At 39.5% G+C, this 13,985-nt stretch overlaps 1 protein-coding gene across 27 annotated transcripts in view; it reads right to left on the bottom strand.

Annotated features, from left to right (window-relative positions):
• Positions 1-13,985, bottom strand: part of LOC129769323 (glutamate-gated chloride channel) — a 445,802-nt gene that overhangs the window by 73,250 nt on the left and 358,567 nt on the right. For 16 of the 27 annotated variants that reach the window (XM_055771497.1, XM_055771499.1, XM_055771512.1 and 13 more), the window contains 2 exons: positions 9,122-9,196; positions 8,129-8,281 (listed from right to left, as the gene is read on the bottom strand). The exons of 7 other annotated variants lie outside the window; for them this stretch is intronic. In XM_055771497.1, coding sequence (XP_055627472.1) covers positions 8,129-8,281; positions 9,122-9,196 — 228 coding nt within the window. The remainder of the gene's footprint in view (positions 1-8,128; positions 8,282-9,121; positions 9,197-13,985) is intronic. 4 more of the 27 variants (XM_055771505.1, XM_055771510.1, XM_055771522.1 and 1 more) reach the window with 1 other exon arrangement.

Here is a 13,985-nt window from a genome sequence, read left to right as displayed (position 1 = left end):
ACCATATTGGTATGAATTGGTCACAATAGAGTGAAATTACACCGCTACCATCGGTCCCATGAATTGTAACGGCAAAACAATAAGACTATTACTTAGATTGGTTTATTAGTGTACTCAAAACAATTAATTATTTCAATGTTATAAATGTATTTGGAGGAAAAGTATTCCTTTCCAGTACTCCGATCATCCGATCATGCTTATCCACTTGGTGGCAAATATTTTGATACGTTCTTAGGATTCTCCTGTCATGAGGATAACGATGTCATTCGCGAAGTCAATGATCTCCACACCTCTAGGCAGATTCAGCTTTAGTACGCCATCGTACATACTATTCCAGCGCGATTGGCCCAGGAGAGAGCCCTGCGGAACTGCCACGCTATAGTTACTATAGAACTTTAGTTTTAATTTGCACCTGGTTCGTGTTTGTCTCGTACACTATATCCCGGTTCTCGAAGTAGCTTCTCAGTATTCTGCACAGATAGTCTGAGACTTTCATCGTGTTGAGCGCAGTCGCAATGTACTCCCAGCTGGTACTATTGATGGCGTTCTTAACGTCGATCGTTATCATTGCGCCGTATCGGTTTCCTCTGCGCTACTGTTTGAATGCTTTGTTGGCGCTTTCGATCACTATGCGAATAGCATCTACCCGACAGTCCAGAGCTCCCTCCGTGCATTCCGTCAGCCTGTTTTGAATGACTCTCTCGGAAGATTTTCAAAAGTGTCCAGCAGGAATTTGGTTCCATACGATGCTGGGTCACCCGGCGTCTTTCCTGGTCTGGACAACAGTACTAGTTTTTGTACCTTCTATCGATTCGGAAAGTAGTAGTTTTTGTCTAGACACTTCTGCATTACTGTCCTGAACATATCAGTGAATGCTAGGACTGCCGCTTTCAAAGCTACATTAGGGATCCCATCTGGGCCAGGCGCTTTCTTCGTTTTGAGTCGTTTCATAGCTGCAACTAGCTCACCGTTCAACACCTGTCTGTGTTCAATGTAATCAAATCCATTCTCTCTATATGGCGTGGGTGACCAGGTCGTCTGGTCGTGGTGCGGGAATAACCCTTCCACGATAATTTTTAGACATTTCACATTTCGGAGGGTGTCGTTAGCCCCCAGAGCTTCGCCATCACCAGGCATTGCTCCATGGATTGACGTCTACGTTCCGTTATAACATCCCGAAGCAATTGGATTTGCTCCGCTTTATCGCCAGTTTAAGTGTGGAGCTAGCCTCCTATATTCCACTCTCCGCTCTTCTCTGTTGTCGTTGCTTGCCCGTTGGAAGCGTCTTCTGTCGCTAAGGCAGTTGGCCCGAAGCACGCCAAGTGCTTAACTCTCCCAATAGGCTGGTAGTAACTTGTTGTATCACATGCTTTTGCTAGCGTTTCTGTCAGTTCATTCGCGTCCAAGATGTCGCTTTCCACGCGTAGGGCTTCGACGAAAAGGTCCTTGTCTTCCACCTGCGCGGGCATATCCTTTTCACTCGTACTGTCACGGAGTTTCGTTGGTCAATCGTACAACGGATGGCTTGATGGTCACTGTGGGTGTATCCCTCGCTTATACTCCCTCTCATTTTCGTCATGAACGACGGACTGCACAAGGTCAGATCGATCCATCTCTGCAGGAGGTCCTAGTGGTGCCCTCGTTGCACAGGGCTACATCCAACTTGACCAGAGCTTCTAGTAAACTAGTTCCGCTCGCGTTGGTACAGCTGCCCAAATCCTCTCTTATAACGACTGGTCTTCATTCGGCGAGGGCATCCAGCATGTAGTGGAACTGGTCCATCGTCCATCTGGGAGGTGTGTAGCAACTGCAGATGAAAATTCCGTTGATATTTGTGATCACGAAACCCTTGACCTCGAGACCACCTCCCGAATGGGATATCGGCCCATGGCTTGAATGGTAATCATGTCCGCTTTATCCGTCACCCAATTGCCGTTACTGGAGGGAACGCGATACGGCTTCGCGATAATTGCGACATCGCAGTTTGTTTCTGTCATTGACTGCCACAACAGTTGCTCTGCGGTGTCGCAGTGGTAAAGATAAATTTGGGTTATCTCCATCACCGTTGACCTTCCCTTGCCTGTTTGTACACAGGGCAATTGAAGCCTTCCGTCGTATGGTCATTACTGCCCACTTCTCTTCTTCTTGTGTAGGAACATTGTACCACTGTGATCATTAGTTTGATCTATTGTAGTGCACTCCAGTTTGCTATGTATGTAGTATCAGTTCGTATCATCACTCAGGAAAAAAGTGATAATCGCACCAGGACTTTGAAGTTCCTTACCTTATTTGGTTCAGCAGACCAAAATATTGTTAGGCATAAGAGTGCCCTTTCCAAGAATTCGCCGTCTTCGCTGAATTAGTGTACAGCATTGACACAGCAAATGTTCCGAAGTGTTAGCTTCGAAATTGGAGAAACGACAGTTATTATCTGTCAGTTTTCCGATTTTTTAAGGGTATACCTGCTCGGACAGTGTCCGGTCTATAGACCGGTTAATGTACTCAATCTGCCTTATTCACGCTGAGTAAGCTGCGTGTTTTTCTGTTACAAGGTGTAATGATTAATTTGGATTGTCTTGGTGTTGATAGAGCCCTTCAGTTGTCGTCAATCATCGATATTTCCCATGTTTTGAGCTCTGATTTTATGCATGATGTAGATAATCCACAAAATAGCCATTTAGTTGAAGATCCTAATCTTTTAAAGAAATCGGCTTTCTTATTACCCTCTATACCACATTGACCAGGGACTGTCCTCTTTTTCTCAGAGCATACACCTTGGTCGCCCCTTGCAGTCCCTGACAAAAAGTCCCACCATTCCGCATTTACTGCACAGTTTGGGTCTATCTGGACCCAAGCAGTCTTTCGTCGGATGACCGAAGTTTAAACACTTGAAAAATCTCTCCAATTGCTTGAGAACAGGAAGAACGATTCTGAAACTAGCCACAGCTCAGCAGATGTTCGCTGCGTCCATCAAGAAACAAATCGTTGCGGTCTGCGTTCCGCCTTTCTTAATCGGATTTTCATCGGAATATGGCCCACGATGTTTTCCTTCTCCAACTTTTGACACAGGTCCTTCTCAGTGGTGAGCACACTGATGTTTCTGTATTCTATCGATGACACGGAGGATAAGGCCCTCACATTCGCATGGTCGCCGAGCACCTTTTCGACAAGGTCTTTGAATGCTGAGCTCCTGATTTTTGGGTCTCTTCAGCTAGAGCTCTCTGCAACACTTCCGCGAGTGCTTTCTCGGCGGGTTTCGTTCTTCCCACGAGTTCATCGTGCTTCTTCATAGCACGTCCCAAGAGAGATCTTATACCCGACATCCTGGACTTGATCTCATTATGCACGTTGGGTTTGTCCTGCACAAAGGTATCGAGTTCTTTGACCCTCATCACGATCGTGTTCAGGATTCTATCTCCAGTCAGCTCTCCTTCCTGGGTTAAACTACCGCTGGGCTTTGACAGGAACAGAGGATTGATCACCCGACTTTACTGAGTCTCAGGTATTTCTCCATTACTGCCACTAGAGCCTGGTGTTTCCACTCGGTTTAGTAGTGGCGATCGCAGCAGCTTTCTACTACTAGGTAGACGCGTTGACTAGGTCACCTGTATCCATCGTACTGTTTCTTCGTTCTCCGTTGTTTTTACTGGTTGTCTCCATTTTGGTTGGGTCCCAACTCCGAGCCGCTATCTCCACTCGTTGTACATAATAACTGCCTTTTTGTGATCCCATGGTTATTTATGCAAGCAGTGAGGCCATGCAAGAGTTGACACGGGCCTTCATGGGACCGTGTTCAGAGCCGGATCGGCGTAAATCAAGAATGTTACATCTGATCCTAGTACCTAGTATCTAAGGCTAGACGAGCTTCGAACGTACTCGGAGTTCTGCTAAGGTATTTACCGGGACGAGGCAATCGCACCATAACCCCATACGCAATTTCAGGAAGGTATCACCCTTACTTACTCAGGGAGCAGAATAGCACGGCTGTCAGTCTTTAGTGTTACATGTTATCCGTTTCTTTGTCGTGTCCGCTTTCCTTTAGTTGCCTTCTACGACATGGACAGGGACCAGGACCCGAAGTGCTATTCTAGACCGGCAGCTCCACGAATCGGAATCGAAAGGGTGTGATCCACTCTGAGTTGCTAATAGCGACTTCTACAGGCAACAATTGATCCCTTCAAAGTGAGCTGTTGACGAAAAACTCTAGATTATTCGACCAGACCAGTTTCGAACGATGCTGAGCGCTTCGAGTGGAATACACTTTACTTCAGAATAGGGTATCAAAAGTGGGAGGAATTCATTCTTGGCTTCATAAGATAAGTACTTCTTTCACGACGGAACCCGGAAATAGCCAGACAGATGGGAAAAAGTAGAGGCTAGCGATGGACAATACTTTGAATAATGTATTAATTCATTTCAATATTCAAATACATGTGTTGTTCATAAAAAAAACAGAACGAATTAATTTGCGCACTCAATGAATATAAAATTTCTGACTCTAAATTCCAGACATCATTTTTAGCTTACAGCTCTGAGAACAATGACAAGTTTTTACTCCAACTGACTCCTCAGTCAAGTTTTATGTCTTTATACCATGAGTATCTTACCCATGAAGTGCACCCTTTACCGGGCATCTCCAACCAAGTTTGCTTCCCATACTTTTGCAATTCCTCTGTCATTTTTATCTGTCCAAGCGATAAAAAATCCATGGAATCCAAGATCATCTACGATCCAATGTTATCCCGTCGATATTTTCGGAAAAATATGGGAAAGTTAGATCTGATAAAATGTTTTTACTGACGGTTCATTCATAAACGGGTCCACTGGTTTCGGCATCTTCAATGAAAATTCCAGTTCCTCTTTCAAACTTAAAGATCCTTGTTCCGTGTATGTTGCAGAACTGGGTGCGATATACTACGCACTAGGGGTCATTGAAACATTGCCCATCGACCATTATTTTATTTTGTCAGACAGTCTCAGCTCAATAGAGGCAATCCGCTCAATGAAAGTTGATAAACGCTCATCTTATTTCCTAACAAGAATAAGACATCTATTGAGTGTTTTGGTTGAAAAATTATTCAAGATTACCTTAGCATGGGTTCCCTCTCGTTGCTCGATTCCGGGGAATGAGAAAGCGGACTCGCTAGCTAAGGTGGGCGCTTCAGAAGGCACACTTTTTGAAAGGCAAATTGCTTATAATGCATTTTTCCAGATTCCCTTTCAGCACACACTCGTTAGTTGGCAGCGCATATGAAGTGAAGATGAGTTCGGTCGTTGGTTACACACGACTATACCTAAGGTGTCAACGAGTGCATGGTTCAAGGGATTGAATGTAGGTCGTGATTTCATTCGCGTGATATCTCGGCTTATGTCCAATCACTACAACCTAAACGCGCATCTCTATCGCATTGGGCTCTCAGCAAACAATCTTTGTGATTGTGGCGATGGCTACCACGACATCGAGCATATTGTCTGGTCGTGTATCCGGTTCCATGCTGCTCGCTCTCAGCTCTCTAGAGCACTGAGAGCACAAGGCAGACAATCGGATATCCCCGTCCGGGATATCTTAGGTAGCCGTGATCCTGATCATCTGCTTCATCTATACCTGTTCCTCAGAAACGCCGATGTCAACGTTTAATGATGTTTCCTTCGTTGTGTCCCTGTTTCATATCCCTCCTATCCAATCTATAAACTTTTACGTAGTCGAGGCAATACATACACACACTCTTTACAGATACACGGGCCGAAGGTTGTGCAGTCCACTGATCATTCAACAAGAGCCAAAGGTTGTACCGCTCATGACAACTCTACACGAGCTGATTATTGCGCCGGCTAGTGACCATTCTATCCTGGATTCCTCGATTCGAGAAGACACACCACGCAAGATATGGGGTACAGACCTGGGGGGCGTTACTGATTAATGGTCAGCTGCATCCCAATAGGAAGTTTTCCGTGTCGGGCACACGTACAGAGCATTGGAGACAGCAACATCACAATTACGAAAACACTTGTAATACTAACCTCGAGCCAACCGCGAGTAATCGGTTACATATTTTTTTTTTATCTGTATTATAGTGATTTTCAACTCATTTGGCTGGTTCGTCACTTTTTACTTCCATTTTTGGAAGAATGTCGGGAGTGAGAATTGAACTCGTGACCTTTAGCGTGAGAGGCATGGATGTTACCACTACGCCAGATCGCCTCCCGTCGGTTACATATTACTAACATAGTTGCAAGGCAAACATTGTCGAAATATTGAACTCCCGGCCCCGTCAGGCTGACGCCATGTGAGCCTTAATAAAAATATATATTTTGGATAAAAAAAACAATGACAAGTTCTTTTCTTGCGGAAAATAATGCGTTCCCAGGGTTTTGAATGAATCTTCTGTCGAATTGTGGGTGAAGTTGATGTTGTGCATGGTACTTGTTAGATCAGTTTTCCTCAATAAAAAAAAATGAATGCAAAACCGTTGAACTGTAGTTGTAACCAGGGCTCGGCATAGCCATATTCAACTGAGGATATTCAGCAGACTATGCAGAAATTTCCCTTTGTAGTCAGTTTCTCCGTCAACATGGCTCAAGGTCAGTCGGGGGTTTAGTCGCTATCTCCCTCTACGGCTCGATTATCACATTTCAATCTTCCCCGTCAAATGGACTTCATTGCATTTTGAAGTGACTCTCCTCAAAATGAATTCGTTTCTCTCATTCTGTATCACGTATACATGTATCGATGTTTGAGTTCAACGTGGTTTGACATACACTACAGGTGAGCTAGATATTTTGTGTGTGCGCTATTTTGCACGCTATTTACGAATCATAACGCGCGAACCTTTATAGCATACCTGATACATTTCTAAGTTCGTTGGTTTGAGCTCACGGTGGGTATACAATAAAGGGGGAACTATTAAGGGGGAAGTAGAAATGTGGATCGAAGTCAGTTGAATGAAGAGGCAGATTTGTATTCATTAGTCATGTAAATTAGAAAAATCATTGACTAGAACAATTCATCAGTCATCCTCGCTCTCAACGCTCGTCAAATCATTCTCTAGTCAAGTTAAATCATGTTGACGGCGAATGCCGAAGTAGTGCTAGTCGACGGCGAATGCCGAAGAGGAGAGTCGCTATTCATTTTTCATCTTGGAAAATTATGGCCCTGGTTGTAACTACTGTGTATATTGATCAAAATTTTTTCTCACTACTTTCCTCTATTGCCTTTAAAATTCCAGTGTATTAATGCATTTCAAGGAATCAACTTTTGTATTTCCTAATGCTAGCAAAACCTAATAACAAATCACCAATTAGCCAGTTATTGAATATTGCTTTGTTAAACCCACAGTTCTCATAAAATAACAATAAAACATATACGAGTATGTGCGTACAAATTTGAAACAAATATCCAATTAATAAGGGTAAATGTCATGCAACATGCCTTGAGAACATTTCAATAATTATCTAAAAAACTACTTCATTTTCACTAACTAGTAAAACTGATCTATCTACTATAAAATTTATTAAATACTGTGTAACCAACAATTTTCTCTAGTAGGATCCAGGCTGTTGCAAGGAGGGTAAATAAAAGTTGTTACGACTGGTTTCTGAGTTGTGACGTTGGTAAATTGTGTGTTGGTGAAGTTTGATCTTGTTTACTTATAATTATTCAGAAAATATATTCATTCATTCATTCATGATTGGCAAAGTATATCAGTTTTATGTCGCAGCATGCGTTTCGCTTCCAGAAAAAGAGACAATCTTCCGTTGTTATCCGTTGTTGTAATATTTTCTGTTTCGGTCGTTCAAATATGAAACATGAAGCGGTAGCCGACCAGCTTCACTGATGTTGATGATGACTATGGAACATGGTGTGTAGTGTAGCTGTGTGATAGCTGCCAGTTATGGATCGATTTCCGCTAAAGTGATGATGAAGGTGTGCTGAATGTTTCTCGTTGGCGGAGTCTGAATCTATTTAATGTGCTTTGATGGGGTTTGTTTAGAACGAGTTTAATTTTAATCACTACAAATTTACACACTCAGGTGCTCTCGCTGCATTCCAGTTCAATTTGATGATGGGTTGGTATTTGTTTGAACTGAGTAAGAATTTGTAATAGAGCTCTTGTATGGCAATCATTACCTATCATTGATCTGGCCGGCACTGCGTTCCACTCCAGCCAGAAGGTGATGAATGACGACGTCACCAGTATTATGCCGGGTATGAATACGGTCGTGAAATAAAACGCTCGATCTCTTGTAAATATTAAATCCACTTTCAGACAACTGTAATTTCCTACATATATTGATTGTTTATGTTTTTATATTATCATAATTATAGGAAGAGAGTAAGGCGAATAAACTTTATTGGTTTCGAAAGTTTCCTTCGTATTTTCTGATAAAAGAAAGTAGAAAACGATACAAATCAAAAAATTTAGACAACTCAAAGGAAGGCATAATCGAACTTGTTAAGTCGTTTTTAAATAGAGATCTTTTTATCGGAGAACTGGTAGTCTAAATATTGCGTTGTTTAGTAGTGTGAATGTTTCTAGTTCTAGTAATCAAAAAAATGATATTCCAGTTTGAAGCAGCTTATGTATCCAAAGTGTTCGGTGAATTGTGGATTGAGGAAGGAGAGCGAGTTTCTTTTGTGCAATTGAGAAGAAAAAATGAATGTGTTCGTGCTGGTTGCCGAGCAGAATGTTGTTGCTGTTGTTGATAGAGAGATACTATTTCTCAGAGTAGAACCAACGGAACGTGATAAGTTTCCAAGTATCAGTGTATTGAGGTCTTGTCTTTCATATAAAAGCATTTTTGATAGTTAAGGTAGTTGCTTATTCTGTCATCAGTTAGCTTCGGAAGATGCTACTAGGACACTGTCATGAGGGGGTACGACTAGAAAAACATGAATAACAAAACAAAAACTCTAATGAATCAACTAATGCGAACAGAATGTGTCTATAAGTAATTTCAAGTGGAAATGATCTGTGGTTCGAACCCAAAGTATTGATGGACTTACAATACGGGGCTGGGAGATGGTAGGTAATGGTTGAGACTCATATTATATAGTTATAAGTGGAATAATGTAACAGAAATTCAATTCATTTAGAAAATATTTCAAATTAATTTCATGTACCTTGCTCCTCAAATCGCCTCTGACATAAATTACAAAGAAACTCTTCGTCTTCTTCTGACAACGATTGTCCTTCAGCTACTCATTATTGTGTGTTTTGTGGTACAGTTTTGAAGAGGGTATCGCGAGTTTTTGGGGTTTTTGTGTTTCGATATTTGAAGCAAATTTTTTGAATGAAAAACAGAAACAATTGGTGTTTTTAATTAAACTTTGTCAACAGCAGTTTTATTTTGGTAGAAGGTGGTTTATTTAGAGAGGGCTTTGATATTTTTTTTGCTCCGATGAAAGGCGGGAATGACGAGGGGAATGACACCTATGTAGATTATCGAATTTCAAAGGTATACATTAAATGGATATTAAAAGAACAGATGCCTACCGAAAACATTCTCTGGTGTGAAACTAACTAAAAAAATCGGTATGAGAATTTGGCCGAAAACAGCTGGAACTAATGCCTAGAACATAACTACACTCATCAAGTTGGATGAAGAACGGAAACTTTACAATAGAAAACTGAATGAAAGTTAACTAACTCAACCGGATATACATTTATATAGAAGCCAAGACCAAGCGCGTGCTTTCTCGCGGATATTAACTCATAATGTGAAATTCTGTGTTTTCAGCGAAGTGGAACACCGATGTTCCCCATAGTTTGGATACAGAATAAAGTATAATATACAAGATGACTGATTTGAAGTGTAACCAATGTTCCCTCTATTGACAATATTTGGACTGTACAGGGAACATGTCCTTGAAGGTGCCCTGAAACCGTGGGAACCAATCTCCCATGCTTCAGTACCAACCAACAATGGTTTACCCGATATTCGAGCCTGGGCACAGTGAATCTCTACATTTGGGGTATCTGGCAGGCCAAAACATGTACCGAAAGATATCAGAGTGTTGACGGGCTGAAGGAAGCTTTTCGCCGCTAATGGAGCAAAGTTATGGGAAACGCTAACTCTAAGTTAGCATAATCGGTTAATAATTATAACAATAAATATTCTAATTTAGAAACACTTCAAAACAGTCACGTTGTGTGGTATTACTGAATGGATGAAAAACGCAAAAAAACCCCTGCAGTATGTGTTCATAAACACAGTAGTTTTGATACGAACAACTATTGGATTTCATGGATAAGTACAATCACTCAAACAGCATATTTGATTATCGAACATGACACAAGTAACATATAAGACACTGATGGAATATTTATATGTATTTATATGTATTCTATATTATATTCAGCCCTACATTGAGGTTGTTATAAAGTTACAGAATCATGAAAAGTTACATCGTGAACTCGTTTAGATTCAAGTTTCTTTTTCTACTTATGTTCCTAGGGATGTTTTTTGTTTTGAAAATAGTTTGCTCTGATAATGTTCAAACTATACTCGTCAAAAAAATAGAGGAACAGAGTGCGAAGTCGGAAATTTTAAGTGGATTTTGACATGGTGTAACTTCGTGAAAAATTAACGCATATCGATGGGATGTACATCATTAGAAGCGGTTACAAAAAACGGCTGAACGTATCAATATGAAACGTTCACAGATGTTTAGGGAATACACTAGGCTAAAATTTGCTGTTTAGTTGGATAGCAAAGAATTCTGTTAGTCGACAATATTCCTGAAAAAAACAAAGAAAAATCGATTTTTCATTTCTTCCCGATATTGTTGCCCTCAACACCTACACACACCGAGATAAAAATATGTACATAACATATTCTATTACCTGAAAGCTGTAGCTTCAAAATTATGTGCATCCCATCGATATTCATTGACTTTTCACGAAGTTATAGCATGCCAAAAATAACTTAAAATTTCCGACTTCGCACTCTGTTTCTCTAATTTTTTTTGTCGAGTGTACGTATTCTTATTTCTTTTAGAAAAACTTTGGAGATATTTTCTGCTTTTCACTCTTAGAGTGCACCATCCTGACTTAATGTGATCTAATAATTCGACTTTTTTACGAATATAGCAACTTCTGAAAATTACATTGATCCGTTTTCTAATCTATTACCGATAAATAAAAGTTATTCAAACTTTCCATGATAGATACGGAACTGCTATACAAATGAACACTTTATTTTTGAAAATTTTTGTGGTTGAGTTACCTCAAGTGTTGAGACCGATTGTATGACATTTACCCGCTACCCGAAAGACTTTCACTCTAATTACAATCACCCGAAAGTAACGAATACCCGAATGCAACAGGAATTCTAATGGAACAATGAACATTTACCCGATGTAAAATTTACCCGAATGACCTATTTGCAACTATATTTTATTAGAAGGTATTTTGATATTCTACTAGCTGAGCCGGCAAACTTGGTCCCGCCCAAAATTATTTTTTTTTGCTATCAATACCTTCAAATATTCACGTTTTCTTACTAAGCGCACGTTCATGGGTCCAATCGCAGAACTGTTCATTGATTGATTTTACCCCTTAAAATTCCTTTTTCTATAAAATTCCTAGTACTTCTACCAAAACTCGTCATTTTAATATGAGATTATTTTCAGACACAATTATCGTTCAAGATTTTTCAACCACTTGCAAATAACATGTTTCTCCGTTACATGGAATAAATGTTTGATACAGAAAATATGATAGAATAAAGACAGCCCTAAATCGGACAATTCTTTCCTCGAATTTTGCTCTTATCAACACATTCGGTGATCCTTTTTTATTGAGTTATGCAGAAATTTGTGTTTCATTTGTATGGCAGCCCCCTTAGAGAGAGAGGAGGAGAGTCGAACCACCATAGAAACGTTTATCGATCTCTAAAACCTCTATACGCCAAGTTTGATTCCATTTGCTTGAATAGTTCTTGAGTTATGCCGAAATTTGTGTTTAATTTGTATAGCAGCCCCCCTCTTTTGAGTAATTCCAAATGAAATCGTCCTAAAAATGCAGATTTTATAAACATGTATTTATGATTCGAATGATAGGTCATATTCCGTTTGGGTTAGAGGAAATATGAGTTTTTCACAGCAAATGGTAATTTTTTGACTCAAGCATAACTTTTAAAAAGGGCGTATCGATTTTAGTACGAGAAATTTTTGATAATTTATATCTCAAAAACTATCAGTCGTACCGAAATAGTGTCTTAAAAAGAGTTATAGAGTATTGATGATTAACCCTCTACAGCCCAAGCCCGCCTTTAGACGGGCTTCGCGGATTCTCTTTTCAAATTATTCAGACATTATTTTCAATTATCACCCCCAATAGAACATCTTTAGAATATTTTCATCTATCACACATACACATTGTTTTTATGCCTGCCGTTTTCTGCTAGGAGTATTTTATGTTGAAAGTCGGAAATTCGAGATACAAGTAGAGTAGGTTTTTTTTAGATAAAGGAACAACTTGGGCGGTAGAGAGTTAAAGGTGAAAAAATATACACTGGGAAAAAATTAGTACTTTTATATACAAAAAAAACTTTAATTTACAATATTATACATACTTTTTATTTTAAAAAAAATTCATATAAATTAGAGGTCATGTATAAAATTTAAAAAATGAGTCCAAGATGGTAAAACTTTTTTTTTGAGAACTTTGTGGAACATCGAATCTTTATGAATTTTCGAAGCTTCGAATTTTTGTATGTTAGCAATCATGTTTAGCCACAAATTATGAATAGTGATGTGATTTAAAATAAAAAAAAGCTCTTCATCCATCTCCTTCTGAATGCAGCCATTCTCGAGATATTTAAAAAAATATTTCTAATTTATTGTCTTTTTTATAGTAATAGGCTTTTTTGATGTCTGTCGTGTTATACCGCCATGTTCGTGAAATTTTATGAATTTGCTTGTAGTTTTCAACAACTTTTCCAAATACATCATTATGGTAAAATATAAAATATAAATAATGTTTTCTCAAATATCTCGAGGATGGTTGCATATGGAAGGAGAGAGCTTTTTTATTTTAAATTACATCAGGATTCATAAGTTGTGGCTAAAAATGATTGTTAACATACAAAAATTGACGGCGCCAGTGGTTGTATGGTTAGCGTAACAGCCTCACAATCCGATCGGCCTGGGTTCAATCCCAGCTGGCGTCGTTGGGATTTTCTGAGGCGAAAAATCTCTGGTTACGTCTTCCTTCGGAGCGGAAGTAAAAGAAGTTGGCCCGGCTCATGAGTTGTTGAGTCTGATAGGTAGGAACAGGTGGAGTCGCCTCCCTGATGTCGGTGATTGGCACTAAAGTGGCGGAAATAGGCCGACGAAAAATAAGCGAAGATAAAAAAAAAAAAAAAAAAATACAAAAATCCAAAGTTTCGAAAATTCATAAAAATTCGATGTTACTCAAAGTTCGTCAAAGATTGTTTTACCATATTGGACTCATTTTTTAAATTTTCTACATGAGTTCTATTTTTATGAAAAAAAAAAATAAAATAAAAATATATATTTTAGATATTGCCAATTAAAACTTTTTTTTTGTATATATAAAAAAGTGTATCTTGAGTTATGCAGAAATTTATGCTTCATTAGTATGGCAGCCTCCCCTTAGAGAGTGGGGAGGGGTGTCTATTCACTATATAAACGTTTCGTGCCCCTAAATCCTTCACATGGCAAACTTGGTCCCATTTGCTCGATTATTTCTCGAGTTATGCAGAAATTTGTGTTTCATTTGTATGGCATCAATGACATTCACATTCGGGTAAACGTGTTTCGGGTGAATGGTATTCGGGTAAATGTTGCACAACTTTAAGACCAAATAGACTTTCAGTGTTAATACCATTTTGAAAAGCTGAGACTTTTTTTTACAACACCCACCCATAAAATACAATTACAATTCACAAAGACATCTGAACTCATTTTTGAAAAATTTGAAGGTTTTGAGCCGTTTAACCAATTTCCGATTTTATCACAG

The sequence above is a fragment of the Toxorhynchites rutilus genome, chromosome 2, assembly GCF_029784135.1.
Source record: "Toxorhynchites rutilus septentrionalis strain SRP chromosome 2, ASM2978413v1, whole genome shotgun sequence".
NCBI lineage: Eukaryota > Metazoa > Arthropoda > Insecta > Diptera > Culicidae > Toxorhynchites > Toxorhynchites rutilus.
This window is presented reverse-complemented; position numbering and strand designations above follow the sequence as displayed.